The sequence below is a fragment of the Capricornis sumatraensis genome, chromosome 2, assembly GCF_032405125.1.
Source record: "Capricornis sumatraensis isolate serow.1 chromosome 2, serow.2, whole genome shotgun sequence".
Classification (NCBI taxonomy): domain Eukaryota; kingdom Metazoa; phylum Chordata; class Mammalia; order Artiodactyla; family Bovidae; genus Capricornis; species Capricornis sumatraensis.
Window position 1 is genome coordinate 179,603,654 of NC_091070.1, and position 21,056 is coordinate 179,624,709.

At 41.3% G+C, this 21,056-nt stretch overlaps 1 protein-coding gene across 2 annotated transcripts in view; it reads right to left on the reverse strand.

The window, feature by feature from the left end:
* Positions 1-21,056, reverse strand: part of PDE4B (phosphodiesterase 4B) — a 533,353-nt gene that overhangs the window by 120,005 nt on the left and 392,292 nt on the right. For both annotated transcript variants that reach the window (XM_068964819.1, XM_068964820.1), the window contains 3 exons: positions 19,625-19,661; positions 19,422-19,492; positions 5,329-5,378 (listed from right to left, as the gene is read on the reverse strand). In XM_068964819.1, coding sequence (XP_068820920.1) covers positions 5,329-5,378; positions 19,422-19,492; positions 19,625-19,661 — 158 coding nt within the window. The remainder of the gene's footprint in view (positions 1-5,328; positions 5,379-19,421; positions 19,493-19,624; positions 19,662-21,056) is intronic.

Consider the following 21,056-nt stretch of genomic DNA (forward strand, 5'->3'; position numbering starts at 1 on the left):
AGGACAGCTAATTCAGACAAAAGCAATTCTTATAAAACAACCATTTGGGGAATTATTCTTGGAACGACAAGGGCTTTTCTAGTGCATCTGCCCTAACATTTTGTATGCAGACTGGCTAAACACTCAAGGTGAATACTTAGGGCAATTATCCCAACAGTCCAGACCATACAACATTCAGAACAAAGAAAAAAAATAATCTGACATTATTAGCTTTTAATTTTTCTGCTTTCCTCTCTTGCTTTCTCTCTCTCTCATTCTTTCTTTTTCTTTGTGCACGCATGCTAAGTTGCTGTAGTTGTGTCTGACTTTTTGCAACCCCATGGGCTGTAGCCTGCCAGGCTCCTCTGTCCATGGGATTCTCCAGGCAAGAGTACTGGAGTGTGTTGCCATGCTCTCCTCCAAGGGATCTTCCTGACCCAGGGGCTGAACCCATGTCTTTTCAGTCTCCTTCATTGGCTGCTGTTGCTGTTAAGTCGCTTCAGTCGTGTCCGAATCTGTGAAACCCCATAGATGGCAGCCCACCAGGCTCCCCTGTCCCTGGGATTCTCCAGGCAAGAACACTGGAGTGGGTTGCCATTTCCTTCTCCAATGCATGAAAGTAAAAAGTGAAAGTGAAGTCGCTCAGTCGTGTCCGACTCCTAGCGATCCCATGGACTGCAGCCTACTAGGCTCCTCTGCCATGGGATTTTCCAGGCAAGAGCAGGCAGGTTCTTTACCACTAGTGCCACCTGGGAAGCCCCCTTTCCTTCGTAATTCCCTCCAATTTCTCCTTTGTCATGCTGGCCACAGCCTGTGGTAACAAAATTGATTTTATTAGTATTTGTTCATAAGTGTTGTAACCCTGCTTGACATTTCTTGCTTAATGTGAAAACCAAGTTCTGCTTGTGTTGGGCTTCATTTCCAGTCATCTGACTCAGATCAGCTCTCAGGCCACTGCTGTGTTTCTCAAAGAGCCCTTCACTCGTGCACACACAGTCTATCTCTCAGTCTAGGCTCTGGCTGCTCTGGCAAAAACTGAGAAATGAATCAAGATCATGACTTTCTGAATTTCTTACTTTTTGAGTTACTCCAAGGTAACTCATGGAGCCTCTTGTTTGCTCCTCAAATAGACCCTGTGTCTGACACACCGACATGAACCTCCGGGGGGATGTTCATAATCCAGCAAAGACATGGAAGAAATTCATACTGAGAAATAGGCTTCTTAGGAGAAAGTTTCTTCTGTTTTATCAACCAGTAAAAAGCCATTTCCTCCCTAGAGTGTCCTGGAAGACACATTTTAGAAGAAATGGATTCCCATGAGTACTAAAAAATATTAATTAAGTCTGTTTCTCACTTAGGCCAACCTATTTCAGACTTGCTGGAAAGCCCTATATTATCTCATCCTATTTCTCCATTCACAGGCTTTTCTTGAAATACAAGTAATTGACTGGTGTTGAAAATCCCCATGAATCGAGATTGTGGATAGCCAAGGTGAGAGAAACTTTGGGTCTGCAGCAGTCTAGCCTGAAGTCCTCAATGCAATTCTCTAATCATCTTTGTGACACAGTTTGCTGTCATTTCTGATGACCCATGGCCTTGGGGGCTGTTGTTTATAATGTTACATGGGTGATGTTCCTGCTCAAATACATTCATTAATAAATTTTGGAAGAATAAAATTAGCATCAAATATTTCACCTTACACATTGATTTGGCTGCTAAAGTGCTCTATATATGATTTTGTTGTTCAGTTGCTCAGTTGTGTCTGATTCTTTGCAACCCCATGGACTGCAGCATGCCAGGCTTCCCTGTCCTTTGCTATCTCCTGGAGATTGCTCAAACTCATGTCCATTGAGTTGGTGATGCCATCTCAATATAATATGTAATATCATATAATACATCATATATGACACATATTATTAAAAATCAAATCACATTTATAATACTCAGAAGTGCTGGCCATTGAAAGGAATACTTCCCTAATCCTTTTGCAAAGCAAAGATCATTCTGTAAATGGAGTGAACACTTAATAATTTATCCTTTCAGTATCTTCTTACTTTCATGATATACCAGTGATCACTACTGAAATCCATGCAAAAGCAAGGGATGGTTTGGGCAGAAAAACTGGAACATTTATCACAGACACACACACAGACATATTGATTTTCCTCAATTATCTTTTTTTTTCTTTTGAAAACAATTTAGGGGCCTGATATCCTAAGAATTACTTCAACTTTCCATTTTGAATGTATACAGATGACAGAACCTTAGATCCTGCCTTGTGCTGGAGTGTTCTTTTTTCAGTTCTATTTTTTGCCCTTTCTGTTCCAATCCTTACACATCATGCAGAAAAGGCCTGGAATTCATGCCTGTGAAAAGGCAAAATGTGATAAAAATTGAGATGCTCATTAAACTTCATAGCATCAACATTTTCAACACCCCCAGGAGGATTTACTACATTTTCTCCTTAATGCAGGAGCATATGATTTCCACATTGCTCTATTTTCTGGGTTTTAAATCCTCTATTATTCTACTCTGGCTTTCCTATTTAAAGCACAAAATGTCAACTTTTTAGGTTTAAGTTTTTTTGTTCAAAACCTATAAGAATGACCATAGAGATTTAGATCATGCAGCTATAGAGTATGTTTCAAACTTCTTTCAATTTTGATGTAATAACTGATTTTTTTAAAAAATAGTAAAAACACACAGTTGAATACTTTTTATAGCCATGGAGATAAAATACTGACTCATTATTAAAATTTAATTTATGAGCTTTTTCCTTAAGATAAAGTCCCCAAACTTTATGTAGTTCTCCTGTTCAGTTTAATTTTTACCTATCTTCCTGCTATGTGAAAATAACCATGCAGAAGCATCTTAAATGATAAGGTGATGAATAAGGTATAGACAGCCCTTGCCTTCAATAAGCTCCAATGAAGGAGGCATATAAGCCACAAATTGTAGTATATTCTAGAATGGAATTCTTTGCATAGCACACAAAAAAGGGAACAATTACACTGATTCTTTTTTTTTTAAACACTGAGGGAAAAGGTATTGCAGACTGAGAGGCTGGATTTGATTTCCCTCATGAATTTACTCAGTTACTGATCAATTTGTAAGAGCAAATGTACCAGTTTAACCAGTTTTTGACAAATAATTTTAAAAATAAATTCCATTTCCTTCATTTAGATTCTTTTAAAAAAAAGTTTTTAAAAGTGAAATAAAGGTTTCCTCTGGCTTTTCTCCGTCACTGTGTTAAACTTGCTTTTTGCACAAAAATATAGTTACCTAAGTCAGCCAGACTTTCACAACAACTGGTTGTTGTTAAATCTGTTTAAATTATTGTGGGTTTCATGTATCTTTTATCTTAGATTTCAATAGAAATGCATAAGGTCAGCATTAGTGCTAATAAATGAAAACCTAATCTCATTATCATGATAAATAATTTTTTAAAGTAGCACCCCAGTTTTCAATTTTTTTTTTGTGCTGCAAGCCACTTGTTTTTCATTCCCCTTTAAAGTTTCTATTTAAACACACCTCTTTGTCATATGCTGATAAATATTAAAATAACAGGAAAAATCTGCTTGACTTATTTAAGCTGATAATAAGAACAAAACACAGGATGTGTGTGTCCTCCTTCCTTTTTTGACTGTGGTTAAGCGTTAAGAAGGTTTTGAAACCTATAATTACGTAATAATTGGTATCACTACATTCTCTTCCCAATGAAAAGTCAGGATTTTTGTAGTTTGCCACAAAGACAGACAAAAACAAATTGCCTAAGTATTATTGTCATTTCTTTGGTCCATTGTTTTAAAAGAATTTAGCAAAAGAACTCTCCAGTTGCCAAGCTGTATTGTGCCAATAATCACAACGTGATCTTTCCAACAGTATCTTTGGCTAATGAGCTAATTTATAGAACTCAAAATATCACATATTTTCCTAATGTTTGTCAGTATTCATTATAAGAAAAAGAAAACATAGTTTAAAGATTCAAATTGCTGTCAAAAGCATCTTGGGAAATTTGGCTAATAGAAATGGGAGTGACAGTGTCTCATGAGTGGGCCAAGATGATGAAATGATAGGAGTTTCAAAACTACCCGCTTTGATCTCCAAGTATGTAACACCAGTTATACGTTAAAACACTCTAGTTATTTAGTTTCTTTTCATAAAACTTCTAAAGGAAATAGTACATCAGCACATCAAGGTTTTTAAAGTTCATGGATACATTACCATTTTGTTTAATTTCATGTCTTGGAACTTGACATTACTTAATATCTTCCTTTTATTCTTGTTCTCAATCTTTTCCTCACAAAAATATTTTTAAGGCATGTACCATAAATACTTCAGAAGCCAATGAGCCAATGGGACCCCCAGCTTTTGTTCTCTACTTTTAAAAGTTGGACTTGTGTATTATTTCTGTTATATGTATGACCATCACACCAGCAAGAAAACATAGCATCTGAGCAAGAAAGATCATAAGAATAAAGCAAAGGGTAACACAGAAACCTATGAGGCAACATTAGGTGTTAAATGGAAATACAGACGCCTGTGAGGCAACAGTAAGTGTTAGGTGATCTCAGCATGAGTTCATCTGACTTGTTTCTCCTGTGGTTCTACTCAAGTCCACTGCTCTACTGGTGGGAGAGATTCAAGAGGAAAAACTCCATTTCCCACTTTAAAACAATGGCATCTAGCTGGTTGCATCTTATGCAAGAAGAATCTCATGCTCAGCACATCTCCAAGATAGATAGATGTTCATTCAATGTGGCCCTTCCTCTCTGCAGCTCTCAACTCCATGTGAGAAGCATATGCACAGTATTAACAAAACAAGAGGTTAGGTTTCTTTTCTAAAAAAACACCTTTGAGGAACAAAGTTGGATGACCTCCAAGGGAAATGATTTGTGACCTGGAAAAAGCCTTTGGTTTCACACCTGGAAAGGATATAGATTCAAGTGGGATGTATAGTTGACGCTAAGAGGAAAACCACTAACATTCACGGCAGGGCCCTTAGGCCAATGCGGGGGCACCTGGGGCCTTTGAGGTTAGCTCCCCCGGAGTTCACTGGGGCCGGCAAGCTGAGGTCAAGGTTGCACTCCGGCTCTGGTTCTGGGAAGCAGCATGACCACACATCCATCACATCCTGAAATCGGAGGCATGCATACAATGGGAAAGTTATTTAATGCTGCTTTTCATTTGGTTTCATGTGGACTACAGTAAAGTTCCAGTATGCCTTTGAAAAAAGTCACCAAGAGACAGATTGGGAGCAAACAAATGCTATTATTCTAGAAAAGGGTCTAGAAAAGAGGTACATTTATTATTCTGAAATATGGAGATAAGTCTGATGACATGGCTTACCTGGCAAGTTGACTCTGGAGACAGATGGCTGACCAGCAGCTGGAGACCTCCTATGGAGAGGGAGAGAAAAGAAGGCCTGAGTCTCTGTAAGAATACCCTTCCCTGCACCCCCTGATCACGGAGGAGTTTTCCAGGTCAGAATGAGCTATCAGATGACATCATGTCATCTCCGGAAGGCAGGCTCCTGTAACTCGGGTGATGACTGTGATTCTCACATCCAGATGGCCTGGAATTTCCCTCTGCCCAGCCTCCTGGATGCTCCAACACTCCAGGAAGGAAGTCATTTACTCCAGGTCCCTAACCAGTCCTTCTGTTTTAGATTTCCCTGCCCCAGGTGGCCCTTGAAGTTGATACACTTGATCAGAAATGACATCAAATGTAAGAGCAAATCTCAACTCCTTTGGGCAGTGCTTGAAGGAGAGGGATGCTTAGACGTGAATCAGTCCAGGTCTCCCATTTTTACACCTTAGAAACCTGAGAGCAGAAGAAGTGAAGTCACTTACCAAAGATCCCTGAGCCATTAGGAACAGTCATCCAGGTGGCTTAATTTATGGAAAGGTCTTTTCATGGTAGAACTGGGCATTTTTCTTGGCCTACTCAAGTTGAGAGTCAGATGAAGCAAGAAGATAACCCATGCCCCACAATTACAGGGGTTCTTTCTCCTTTTCTTTCTTGTTTTCATTTCTTCTTTATTCATCTTTTATATCACCTGCCCCACAAACCCTAATTTTCTTGCCATCCTTCTCATGCTTTGCCAGGCTCTCCAGGATTCCTGGTGCATTGTTGGAAAGCCTCCCAGAAACAGGAATGAGCAGCGGCCCTCAAGCTTTAGGGTGCATAGAATCACCTGGAGAGCTGATTAAGACACACTGCTGAACCTTACTTCTAGGGTTTCTGGTTCAGTCTGCCGGAGTTGGGAATAAGAGTCTGCATTTCTAACTCATTCCAAGTGATACTGATGCTGCTGTCCTTGTTGCTGTTGCTGTTCAGTTGTTCAGTCCTGTCTGACTCTTGGCGACCCCATGGACTTCAGCACATCAGGCTTCCCTGTCCTTCACCATCTCCCAGAGTATGCTCAAACTCATGTCCATTGAATTGGTGACACCATCCAACTAACTCATCCTCTGTCGTCCCCTTCTTCTCCTGCCCTCAATCTTTCTCAGCGTCAGGGTCTTTTCCAATGAGTTGGCTCTTCACATATGGTGGCCAAAATAATGGAGCTTCAGCTTCAGTCCTTCCAATGAATATTCAGGATTTATTTCCTTTAGCCATGAAATTAAAAGACACTTACTCCTTGGAAGAAAAGTTATGAGCAACCTAAATAGCATATTCAAAAGCAGAGACATTACTTTGCCGACTAAGGTCCCTCTAGTCAAGGCTATGGTTTTTCCTGTGGTCATGTATGGATGTGAGAGTTGGACTGTGAAGAAAGCTGAGCACTGAAGAATTGATGCTTTTGAACTGTGGTGTTGGAGAAGACTCTTGAGAGTCCCTTGGACTGCAAGGAGATCCAACCAGTCCATTCTGAAGGAGATCAGCCCTGGGATTTCTTTGGAAGGAATGATGCTAAAGCTGAAACTCCAGTACTTTGGCCACCTCATGTGAAGAGTTGACTCATTGGAAAAGACTCTGATGCTGGGAGGGATTGGGGGCAGGAGGAGAAGGGGACAACAGAGGATGAGATGGCTGGATGGCATCACTGACTCGATGGACGTGAGCCTGAGTGAACTCCGGGAGTTGGTGATGGACAGGGAGGCCTGGCGTGCTGCGATTCATGGGGTCGCAAAAAGTCGGACACGACTGAGTGACTGAACTGAACTGAACTGATTTCCTTTAGGATTGACTGGTTTGATCTCCTTGCAGTCCAAGGGACTCTCAAGAGTCTTCTCCAACACCACAGTTCAAAAGCATTAATTCTTTGGTGCTCAGCCTTCTTTATGGTCCAATTCTCACATCCAGACATGATTACGGGAGAAACAATAGCTTTGACTATATGGACTTTTGTTGGCAAAGTGATGTCTCTGTTTTTTAATATGCTATCTAGGTTTGTCATTGTTTTTCTTCCAAGGAGCAAGCACCTTTTAATTTCATGGCTGCAGTCACCATCCTCAGTGATTTTGGAGCCCAAGAAAATAAAGTCTGCCACTGTTTCTATTGTTTCCCCATCTATTTGCCATGAAGTGATGGGACTGGATGCCATAGTCTTAGTTTTATGAATGATGAGTTTTAAGCCAGCTTTTTCACGCTCCTCTTTCACCTTCATCTAAAGGATCTTTAGTTCCTCTTCACTTTTGGCCATTAGGATGATATCATCTGCATATTGGAGGTTGTTGATATTTCTCCTGGCAATCTTGATTCCAGCTTGAGCTTTATCCAGCCTGCCATGCCACATGATGTACTCTGCATATAAGTTGAGTAAGCAGGGTGACAATATACAGCCTTGACATTCTTCTTTCTCAATTTTGAAGCAGTCTGTTGTTCCAAGTCTGGTTCTAACTGTTGCTTCTTGGCCTGCATACAGGTTTCTCAGGAGGCAGGTAAGGTGGTCTGGTATTCTCATCTCTGTAAGAATTTCCAGTTTGTTGTTATCCACACAGTCAAAGGCTTTAGTGTAGTCAATGAAGCAGAGGTATATGTTTTTCTGGAATTCTCTTGCATTTTTCTATGATCCAGCAGATGTTGGCAATTCATTCCTCTGCCTTTTCTAAATCAAGTTTTTACATCTGGAAGTTCTTGGTTCACATATTGTTGAAGCTTAGCTTGAAGGATTTTGAGCATTACTTTGCTAGTATGTGAAATGAGTGCACTTGTAAGGCAGTTTGAACATTCTTTGGCATTGCCTTTCTTTGGGATTGGAATGAAAACTGACCTTTTCCTTGCAAGTCCAAGGGACTCTCCAGAGACTTCAGCACCACAATTCGAAAGCACCAATTCCTCAGTGCTCAGCCTTTTTTACGTCCCAAGTCTCACACTCATACATGACTGCTGGAAAAACGATAGCTTTGACTATGCATATGTCACACACGCATGCACACACACACACACACACACACACACACACACACACATTTGGTCTTTGGCTCAATTCTTGGCACAGAGCTCCTAAAATCCTAAGAGTTTCCTAAGTGAGGAAAGGAAATCAGTCAATTAAACAAGTCAATCCCAGAGGAAATCAACCCTGAATATTCATTGGAAGGACTAAGGGCAGGAAGAGAAGGGGACAACAGAAGATGAGCTGGTTGAATGGCATCACCGACTCAATAGACATGAGTTTGAGCAAACTCCTGGAGATAGTGAAAGACAGGGGAGCCTGTTGTGCTGCAGTCCATGGGAGTACAAAGAGCTGGACACAACTTATCAAATGAACAACAACAAAGTGAGAAAAGCCACCTTTGCTATGTGTTTTTTGACATGTTAATGAAGCGATCTTTGGACCAGCAACTAGGTAACCTAAGGAGGAGGCTAGGGGCCAGACTACCCAATCATGCGATTAGAGAGTTTGAACTTTCAGCCCACCTGGAACCTCTGGGGAGGGGAGAGAGGCCGGAAATTGAATTCAACCATCAGTGGCCAATAATTTAATCAATCATACATCTGTATGAAGCTTTCATAAAAACTCAAAAAGCCTGCGTTGGTGAACATCATTCAGAAAGATGATGCACTCAGAGAGCTTGGAAGCTTTGCCATCCTCTCCTCCCTCCCCCTACCCCTCAACCCCGGAACCTCCTCTATCTGGCTATTCCTGAGTCATATCCATTTACAACAAAGCTGTGCTCTAGTAAGTAAAATGTTTCCCTAGGCTCTATGGGCTCTTCTAGTAAGTTAATTGAACCCAAGAAAGGGGTCATGGGCTTGCCAATGGGGTCTGAAGTGTGTATGTGTGTGTGCGTGCATGTGTATTGGGGTACAGTCTCATAGGACTGGGCCCTTAACCTGTGGGGTCTGACACTATCTCCAAGTAAATCATGTTAGAACTTTATTGACTTATAGGACACCCAGCTGGTGCTTGGATGTGTGGGGAAGAAAAAAACACCTGGTATCCAGAATCACACCTTCAAATGCCACCTTCTCCAAAGAATGTGGTTATAGGGGAGGAAAACTTGCTACCCCAAATGTCTCTTAGCATGTGAATGATTTCAAGCTGAAAAGGTCCCAAAGACAGAGCTTTCCCTTCACTGACTATAGGAATGTCAATAGAGGAACAGAGCTATCACAATCCATAAGAGTAGTGTGAACTAGGTATGCTAGGCAGGGAGGAACCCAGGAAAGTCTGTTTGTCAAAATTCCATTCTATGTGTCACTGTCTGTCTCCATAAGGTCCAGCAAACATTTATTTACCAAACATTTGCTTTTCCATTTCCATGTCAATTGCCTTCCTTCCTTTTTAAGTCCCAACTCCCTACCCCACAATATTCTCTTTTGTCTTTAGCTGAAAATGCTGCTTAAGGGGAGGGTTTCAGCCATTTGTCATCACTCAGTTTTCCTGGGTCTGTTCCATATACACACGTTATTAGACATTTGTTTGACTTTCTCTTATTAATCTGTCTCATATCAACTTAATTCTTAGACCAGCCCGGAAAACCTAGAAGAAAAGAGGAAAATTTCTTCCTTCTTGAAAATATCATTCTCTTAGCTAAAAATGACCCTTCCACTAATCTCCCCTGGCACTGTATTTGTACCTTTAGGGTTATTTTGTCATGTTACAACTCATATATGGTCACGGACTATCCCCATGTCTAATCTATGACCCATTGATGGTGGGGTCCAGTTATTATCCCTTCCCATTTGCCTTCTGCAGGACCTACCAGCTTGCCTTGTGAAGAGTAGGAACTCCGTAAATACTGGCAAACTATATGATGTGAAAATGATTTGAGAAGCCTAGCACCATGTGAATGTTTTATCTGGTTTCCTTTTCCCATATAGCCTTAGTCCTACTTACTCCTCACTGTTCCTCAGACACAGAAAATGCTTGTGTTGCTGTGTCTTTTGAATCCGTTTTGCTCAGCTGACCACTATTCTCTTCCTCTTTAAGTGGCAAACTCCTTCACATGTTCTAGGACTGCACTCCAGCATCACCTCTTCAGAGAAATCTTCCCTCCTCTGACTGGTCATTGCGTTACTTGTCCTTTTCTATGTTTGCCTCACCCTAGTGCTGCTCTTAACTGCATTGCAATTCCCATTTACCTGTGAGAAATTTAAGCAAAGACTGAATCTCATTCCCCTTTGTAACCTTGGAATTGGCAAAATATTTGACACAATATAGGTAGCTGATAGGTGTTGATTAGATTAATAATATATTTTAAATATTTTTATTTTACTTATCTTCCTGAGTTCCAAAGAAAATGTCTGCAAAAAGAGACACAGAAATGAGACCCTAAATATTGGAAATCTCTGCTTCCTTAATAGTACAGCAATGCATTGCGCCTGATTCTTCTTAAAAGCTACACAATTTAAATAATTTAAATTCCTTTGTCCTAGCAGTTATTTTGAAAATATAACTTTTATTTACAGCTATTAATTCAAGTAAGCATCTCTGTGTGTAAACTTCAGAAAAGCAAGGACTACCTGGATCAGGAAGATCCCCTGGAGAAGGAAATGGCACCCCACTCCAGTATTCTTGCCTGGGAAATCCCATGGACAGAGGAACCTGGAGGGCTATAGTCTATGGGGTCTTAGTGACTAAACAACAACAACATTTATAAAGGTTTGTCACTTTTCTCAAGATCCAGTACAAAGAAGAAGCTCAATACATTTTAAATGAATGAATGATGTCTGGTGGGTGCAGTATTGCTTGTGGGGTATGAGAGTGCCAGAAGAAAATGCCACTGTGAGTCCAAAGGTCCCTAATTTATGGAATAATCATAAGTTCTACGCCTGGGTTGTAAAGGTGGTGATATTAATAGGGAGGATAATATGGCCACAGCAGTTAATACTTTCCAACCCTGAATAGCACAGTGGAAAAAGAGCTGGACTATGACTAAGAAGACAGGAATTCTAATCCTGGTTCTGGCACCTTCTAACTATATAGCCCTGGGCAACTCACTGAAATTCTCAGTTTCTTCCTCACTTGGGGAGAACAGGCAGCAAGTAACATTTACTGCTAATTTACAATGTGCCAGCTCCTGTGTGAGAGGTTTTACATATATTTCCTCCCTCACTCTGAGGAAATTTGGCTAGGTTCTTTCCAGCTCTGAATGCTCAAGATTTTATTATTCTCAGCTAATTTAAGTCCCATGCCAAAGGACACAAAGCAATGAAAGACACTTCAGATATATACTGAAAAAAAAATTCAGTGGCTATTAATACTTTTTCAAAGATTTCATATAATGTTGATTTAATCACACTTTGGAAGAATGTTAATACAGTGATGTAACATGATCTCCTGGGAGCCACCAGTGATACTAGTGATGTTACTGACAGAGCTGGATGATGAGGGACACCTCTTTGCTCCAGCTATATTCCCTGGCTATCATGCTGAATGGTAAGCATTCTCATTCACATGTGATTTCTCTAGCAGTCTGTTTAAAGCCAGTAAATGCTTTAGGGATGCTTATCTGAATAAACTCTAAATGAAAGCCTTAGTTTCAAAATTCCTGGGACAAAGGAAATATAGGTTTCAATTTGAAGCCAAGAAATACAAGCCCAATCAAGCAGCCCTCAATAAAACATTTCATGGAAGTGCAAGGAAATCACCTCAACAGGAACTCTGAGATTTTTTACCCTTTGGGTGGTAAAGCTCAGACAATGGACAGCTTTTATACTAAGCAAAGAGCCAAAAGATAAAGGAAATCTTGACATGTGAACAGTATAGTTCTATGTGGGAGTTCCTTTTCATATTTAAAAGAAAACACACACACTACCCACATGTCTTGTGAAAATCATTCTAAGGATATAATTATTACTTAAATTATTACATTCAAGTCAAGGAATGGCTCTCAGGAACCCAAGTCAAACATCCCAGAAAGCAACTTCCGAGTTCCACGAACCTTGCTGTTTCAGTTGTTGAGATCAGTGAATATCAGGGTTGGGGTGGGAAGGACAATCCTCTTAGTCTGGTGGATACATTCCTAATAGATATTTTTGTCTTCAGTTGTCTTTATTTGTTTGATGGTATAGACTGGGAATAGAATGGAGTGCATTAAATGGACCCTCAGTTTTCCAACCTGCCCCTGCCAGGCTGCCCCAGTGTTCACTTCTGAGCCTGAGCTAGACCGAAGCAATCTCAGCTCCCTTTGGTGAAGCTCTACTGATGGACATGTTGGTTGGTGTTGATTTTAAGGAAGTACTTGAACTTAACAGGAGGATCAACTCTGCACAAATATGGGTATGAATTTGGGAATGACCATTAGTCACATTCACTGGAAGGACTGATGCTGAAGCTAAAGCTCCAATTCTTTGGCCACCTGATGCAAAGAGCCAATTCATTGGAAAAGACCCTGATGCTGGGAAAGATTGAGGGCAGGAGGAGAAAGGGATGACAGAAGATGGCTGGTTGGATGACATCACCAACTCAGCGGACATGAGTTTGAGCAAGCTCCGGGAGATGGTGAAAGACAGGGAAGCCTAGTGTGCTCCAGTCCGTGGGGTTGCAAAGAGTTGGACACAACTGAGCAACTGAACAACAATGACACCAAATTAGATGCAACTTTCTTACTGCTGGGGATCTATTATGTTTGCTGAGTGTGCTTTGGACCAGAGGAGACACAAAGTGCCATGATTTGGAGGGCAGTGCTCAGCCTGAGTCCTCAGTCCTCAGCTCTGGATGAGCTCTCTGTATGGCAGCTGTGGTCCTAGGGCACTCTGTGTATAGCAACTCTGCATCTGTATGTGGTTCAAAACCCCAAGGCTATGGAAAAATCTGATTCCCCAGAAACTGCTTCAGCTGACAGCCTGTAACCATCAGTGCGTGTGTGCACGCTTAGGTGCTCAGTCGTGTCTGACTCTTTGGGACCCCGTGGACTGTAACCCACCAGGCTCCTCTGTTCGTGGGATTCTCCAAGCAAGAATACTGGAGTGGATTGCCATGCCCTCCTTCAGGGGATCTTCCTGACCCAAGGATTGAACCCTTGTCTTCTGAGTCTCCTGCATTAGCTGGCTGATTCTTTACCATTAATGCCACCTAATCAATGGCAACCCACTCCAGTGTTCTTGCCTGGAGAATCCCAGGGACGGGGGATCCTGATGGGCTGCCATCTATGGGGTCACACACAGTCGGACACGACTGAAGTGACTTAGCAGCAGCAGCAGCAATCAGCAGGGTTAAAAGGAATTCTCTGATACTTTCACAGAAGAAAGACCTCCAAGCCCATGCTAAGAAAACAGTAACTGAAAACAGTCCATCACATGACCCCCCACACCTCTTCTCTCTGGAGCTGTGCAGTGTAGTGCTTTGGGGCCCTGCTATGCTAAAGAAGCCTTTGGAATGTACCCTTATTCACCCCTTCTTCCTCAATTCCCACCTCCATCATCTTGGTTCAGGGTTTCACTCTTCACATTTTAATTCTTGAGACCCTTTCCTAGCTCATGTCTCTGCCTCAAGCTCTCTGACCTTCAGCTATTCCATAAGTTCTTAAGTGACTCTGTTCCAAAACCTTCAGAGATTTCATCCCATAATGCAGAAGACTGAATAGTAGTAAATGTTAAAGTGTAGTAAATGGAAAGATGTGAGATAATAAAATATATATATTTTATAATCTCTATATATGTATAGGTCTCTGCCCTGCTTCCTGATACAGAGCTCCCCAAACTCCTGTTAATTTCCTAAGAAAGAAGAGCACTGGGAGCATCGTTTGTTCTGAAGAGGTGACTCTGCGTCCTGGGTGACTCCTGGGTGGGAGCTGGTCACCTGAAATACTGAGCCATGAATAGAAGCTTAGAATTTTCACCCATATCCCTCATCCTCCAGAAAGGAGAGAAGGGCTGGGAACAGAGTTAATAATTGATCATGACTATGTGAAGAAACCTCCATCAAATCCTAATAATACAGGTATCAGAGAGCTTCCAAGCTGGCAAACACATCTACACCAGGAGGGTGATACACCCCAGCTCCATGAGGATAGACCTGCCCAGGCTCGGCCCTGTGTGTCTTTTCATCAGGCTGTTCACCTGTATCCTCTATCACATCCTTTAATAACCTGGTAAACATCTGTAAGTGTTTCCTTAGATTCTGTGAACAGCTCAGGCAAATTAATGAGACCTGGGGGAGGGGCGGGTTAGAATAAATTAGATACAGGTTGAAATAGAATAGACACAGATTCATTAGAATCTACAGCTGGCGCGATCAGAAGCATAGATGATAATCTGAGCCTGTGACTGGTGTCTGAAAAGTGGGAAGGAAGGCAGTGTGCAATCTCATGGGACTGAGCCCTAACTTGTGGGATCTGATGCTATCTCCATATAGAGAGTGTTGGGATTGAATTAAACCGTCAGACATCCAGCTGGTGTCCAACATTTGCTTGTAATTGTAGGGAAAAAATCTCCATGGATTGGTGACCAGACAGGTCAGAAATGAAGCGTTTTGTGTGGATAGTAAAGAAGACTCATAGGAAGACAAAACCCATGTGGGAAGAACTAAGTTTCTCACTACATAGGAAGGAAAAAACTGAGTTTTCCTTACAGAAGAGCACTGCAAGAATTAGGATGCCAGGTTTCAAGACTGGTTTGGCATGTCTCCAGAAGTGAGCTGTTTTTGCACTAATCATTTGATTTCCCTGAGCTCTGGTTCCTCGTCCATTGAGCAGAGGCAACATGCCTGCCACATCACAAATCTTATTTATGGTGATGATAATTGAGATGATGGACATGAAAACTCCAAAGTGTCACACTATTTCTGGCTTCAGCAAGAGAAATGTAACCATCACTTACAATAATTCACATTTATTGAGCACTTACCATGTGCTTGCTATAAGTTGTTATAAACGCTTTACAAATATCAACAAATTTCATTCTCAGAACAACCCTGTTTACAGACTGGGAAACTGAGCTCCAGAGAGGTGAAATAATTTCCCCAAGTCACATAATTTTCAATAGGTAGAATTGAGTTAGGAAGTGATAAATTAGGCCCCAGAAGCCATATTCTATAAAGAAAAAAAGTGGGGAAACAGAAAGGATCACTTTTGAAAAAGTAATTTTCTAAATGTTTCTCTAACAATTATTAATTCAGAGAATTAATGATGAATACTTATGGAGCAAACACTATTTGTCAGGTGTTCTGCTAATTCCTAGAGAGTCAAGGAAAAGTAAATGTAATTTTCAAGGGTCCTTACAAGACACACAGTCTAGTAGCAGTGGTGGCAAAGATCCATACATGATTTGCAGAGTGTTCTGGGGCCACTGAAGGATGCTCAGCCAGGCTTGACAGGGTCAGGGGAAGCATCCTGGTGAGGGTGATACAGAAGTGTGTTAGAAAGGACAAGCAAGATTCAGTGGAACAATCAATGGAAGGTGGAGAGAGACACTTTAGGAAGTGAGAACAGTAAGTCCATGATTAGGATATAGAATAGAACATGCAGGGAACAAACACGACGCAGTTGTTAGAACGTGATGTCATGTGGCCAGACTCCTGGTCTGATTGTACACCTCTGTACCTCTGGGAATGTCCCATTAGAATGGAAATCCTGAAAAGGGCAGAGAACTTGTATGTTCTGGTCACTATTATATCACCAGTGCCTGGTACAAGGTGGTGCTCAATACATGTTTGTTAAGTACAAACAAAAATATGTGGATGAATAGTATCTAAACAAATACTTGTAATTATTTAATAATAAACACAGAGCACCTCTGCAAATGAGGGCTTTCCTTGTGGTTCAGCTGGTAAAGAATCCGCCTGCAATGCTGGAGATCTGGGTTCTATCCCTGGGTTGGGAAGATCCCCTAGAGAAGGGAAAGGCTATTCACTACAGTATTCTGGCCTGGAGAGTTCCATGGACTGTATAGCCCATGGGGTCGCAAAGAGTTGGAGATGACCGAGCAACTTTCACTCACTTCACCACTGCAAATGAGGTTGGGAAGGCTTCTAGCTTTCCTGTATACTGCATCCAGTATAAACTCGATCAACTATCAATCCAACTAGCTTGAATCAGATCACAAGACACCTTGGGCCAAGCACCTGCTTTCATCTTAATGATTAGACAGTGAACTACTGAAGCTGGAAAGTGACACAGCCACATAGTAGTGAAAAAGATGACTATGGTGGCACTCTGGAGAATAATTTAGAGGAAGAGAAACTGATGATGGGAAAAACTCCATAGAAATGTGCAGGACCATCTCACAGGAAGCCCCAGTGAAAAATGATAGAACAATGAAAGGAAAAGTTAGCTTTCAAAGTAGGGTATACTCTTCATGACGCCATTCAATAAAAATTTGGATAAAAGCAAAATAGAGGGTTGAAGAATAATTTCAGAAAGACTAGAGAGACAGGATTTCCTACAGGGTAAACACTAGCTTAGAAAAATCAGGAGACTTAGGGTTTTGTCCTGGTGTCTTTAGCCTATGGTGTGGTTGTTAGCAACTTGCAGGATTTCTGAGGGCCTGATTTCACCTTCTGTAAAACAAAGCTGCTGAATCAATGGTCTCAAAGTTCTCCTCTGGCCCTACCATTCCAGGATCATGAGTTCTATGATCTCCTTTAAAAAAAAAAAAAATTATTTACTTTTGGTTGTGCTAGGTCTTCCTTGCTGCACACGACTTTCTCCAGTTGCAGTGAGCAGGGGCTACTCTGCGATTCTTTCTTGAGGCATGCAGGCTTCTCACTGGGGTGGCTTCTTTTGTTGCACCTTTTGTTCTTTTGTTCTAGGCCCACAGGCTTCAGTAGTTGTGGCACATGGGCTCAGCAGTTGTTACGAATGGACTTCAGTTGCTCCACAGCACGTAAAATCTTCCTGGATCAGGGATCGAACTTGTGTCCCCTGCATTGGTAGGCAGACTCTATCCACTGAAACACCAGGGAAGTTTGGTTCTATGACCTTCTGATTTCTGCGATGATTGTTAAATTGCTGGAGAGTGAACGACATAGCACTTAGACCCACAGATTGAAATGATTTTGGAGGAGAAAGCTATTGGAGTATGATCAGCTCAAACCTTTCATTTAACAGATAAGGAGACCACAGTTCAGCCATGTTAGTGGAAATGGCCAAGTTTATGTAGCTCATTAAGGACAGAAGAGAGGATAGTGCTACTCTTACTCATCAAATTGCATGAATCTGTTTATATATTACCAAAACATAGGCAACTTGGACATGAGCTTTTGTTACTTTTAATCTTAAGATTGAACTTCTGAACTCTTTAATAGCTTAATCCAAAAGAATTTTAATAGAATTTATGGTATTTACTGATGAGTATTCACATATCTTAGATGATACCACCCTTATGGCAGAAAGTGAAGAGAGACTAAAAAGCCTCTTGATGACAGTGAAAGAGGAGAGTGAAAAAGTTGGCTCAAAGCTCAACATTCAGAAAACTAAGATCATGGCATTTGGTCCCATCACTTCATGGGAAATAGATGGGGAAACAGTGGAAACAGTGTCAGACTTTATTTTTGGGGGCTCCAAAATCACTGCAGATGGTGATTGCAGCCATGATATTAAAAGATGCTTACTCCTTGGAAGGAAAGCTATGACCAACCTAGACAGCATATTGAAAAGCAGAGACATTACTTTGCCAACAAAGGTCCATCTAGTCAAGGCTATGGTTGTTCTAGTGGTCATATATGGATGTGAGAGTTGGACTGTGAAGAAAGCTGAGCACCGAAGATTTGGTACTTTTGAACTGTGGTGTTGGAGAAGACTCTTGAGAGTCCCTTGGACTACAAGGAGATCCAACCAATCCATTCTAAAGGAAATCAGTCTTGGGTGTTCACTGAAGGACTGATGCTCAAGCTGAAACTCCAATACTTTGGCCACCTCATAGGAAGAGTTGACTCATTTGAAAAGACCCTGATGCTGGGAGGGATTGGGGGCAGGAGGAGAAGGGGACGATAGAGGATGAGATGGCTGGATGGCATCTCAGACTCAATGGACATGAGTTTGTGTAAACTCCGGGAGTTGGTGATGGACAGGGAGGCCTGGCGTGCTGCAATTCATGAGGTTGCAAAGAGTCGGACACGACTGAGCAATTGAACTGAACTGAACTGATTCATATTTTCAAGCAGTAAATACAAAAAGAAAAAGGAAAAATAAAACTCATCCTTTCATTTGTTAAACTCTTGTCTACTAAGTGTTAAAGATACAAAGATTAATAAGATCTGGACTAATTTTTAACATCTTCAGTTCAGTCACTCAGTCTTGTCCAATTCTTTGCGACCCCCTGAACCACAGCACGCCAGGCCTCCCTGTCCATCACCAACTCCCGGAGTTTACTCAAACTCATGTCCATAGAGTCAGAGATGCCACCCAGCCATCTCATCCTTTGTCATCCCCTTCTCCTCCTGCCCTCAATCCTTCCCAGCATCAGAGTCTTTCCAATGAGTCAACTCTTTGCATCAGGTGGCTGAAGTATTGGAGTTTCAGCTTCACCATCAGTCCTTCCAATGAATATTCAGGACTGATTTCCTTTAGGATGGACTGGTTGGGTCTCCTTGCTGTCCAAGGGACTTTCAAAAGTCTTCTCCAACACCATAGTTCAAAAGCATCAATTCTTTGGCACTCAGCTTTCTTTATAATCCAACTCTCACATCCATACATGACTATTGGAAAAAACACAGCATTTGGAAAAACCATAGCCTTGACTAGACGGACCTTTGTTGACAAAGTAACGTCTCTGCTTTTCAATATGCTGTTTAGGTTGGTCATAACTTTCCTTCCAAGGAGTAAGCGTCTTTTAACTTCATGGCCGCAATCACCATCTGCATTTTGGACCCCGAAAAATAAAGTCAGCCACTGTTTCTACTGTTTCCCCATCTATTTGCCATGAAGTGATACCAGTTCTAAAATACTATGGTGATCCATCCTACTTTCAAATGTTACCATGTATCCTAACCTAGCTCAGAGGACAAATGTCCATTCATTAGTGTTAAGTTGTGTGTTTGTGTGTGTTAGTGCTATGCAGTGTTTCACCTTTTGGAAGGGATTCACAACTTCACAAATGTGTGTGCTTACTTATTGGATGTTCCATGAAGGTTTGTCAGCAGAGTGAAGTTATTTCTCACACTTCGCAAGCTGGCAAGGACCTAAAAGGAAAATATTTCCACAGTTAGGAGTGGTTAGGAACAAAAGGAGAGGGCTAGGTAGGTTCACAGACCACTCTTAGAAACTATACCCAGGGGCAGAGTGAGAATGAGCCAGGCCAGCATGATACATACCTGGGCAAAAGGTGTTACAATCAAGTCATCGCCATGTCTGGTGAAAAGAGAGAAAAAAAAAAAAACTTTAATATGTATTTGCATTATAACTATGACACATAAACTGTCATGAAACTTCTTCGGTGTTAGCAACACAAATGTTAGACAAGTCATTCTACCTGGATATAAGGCAGGACTGATTTAGACAGAGATGGGAATTTCAGGAACTTGAAAGAAAAAAGAAAAACCCACCAGGTTCATAGCTCCTAGATTTACAGTGGCTACACATAAAAACACTTGCAAGTAAGTTTATATCTTCAGGGTATATTCTCATTAAATAGCAGATCTGGACAACTGTAATTCAAAGCGATTTGTGGATTTTGGTCACCAGAGCCAGGAAATTCAAAGGGAGGGCTGCTTACAGGCATACACAGAGCTGGAAAAAATGGCCTAACAGTCTGGATAAAGGTTAACTTTGGATTTCCTGGCTTTTGTTGATTTGAACCACAGCCTTAATGCCATTTAAACACAGATTTCTGTCTGGGAATCCCATTACTTTTGTTTTTAATATAACTTTTTTCTTAAAGTACCCAAGGAAAAGATTTTAAGGGAGTGTAGGGATTGAACCTATTATCATATTGTCTCTCACGTTGTCCCAAAGATTTGATTGAGCTGAGCCACATAAATTTTGTATTTGGGAATACGCAGAAATGCGTTTTCAGGAGACTTCTCTCTCTGGTACAGGCCTTGATAAATCTTCTTAAATCCACATAGCAAGATCTCCATTAAAACCATTAGAGGACACACTGGCCTGAGCTGTAGACACACAATCGGGCCGATTTGCTATCAGAGTGTGAATCATAAATTGCTCAGAAGGTAGTGGACAATGAGTTTCCTTCACTGTCTGATCATCTGCTTTGTATCATCGATCACTGCACAAATATGGCACTTATTCGCTAGCTATGGGAGTGCAACCAATGGTTATTAAGCACCTGCCCAGCACCAGGCATCAGGTGAGGCCTTGGGATCCAGGCTTGGATAACACCTGTATCCTTGGGGACCTCTTCTCTAGTGTGAGTTTTTATTTTAGGGCTTCATTTAGTACAATATTTTCCTTTCTGCTGTGGTCTTTAGCTAGAAGTCCCCCTTCAATGTCTTCCAGGAAACTTTCTGTGCATTTGCTTTGTACAGTGAGGATAAAAAGAACACTGACAAGACTAAGCATTCTTTGAGTGATTACCATCTGTCAGGCCCTCCGTGAAACCTCGTTTAACTCTTATAAGGAGACTTGAAGCAGCTAATCTTAGGCCTATTTTATAGATAATATCAAAGCTCAGAGTAGGTAAGCCATTGCTTAACCAGCACATAGCTAATAAGTGGAAGAACTAAAACTATTGGATTTCCAAAATCTGTGCTTTTAACCATTCTGTTTTCCTATTTTTTGATGGCCCTG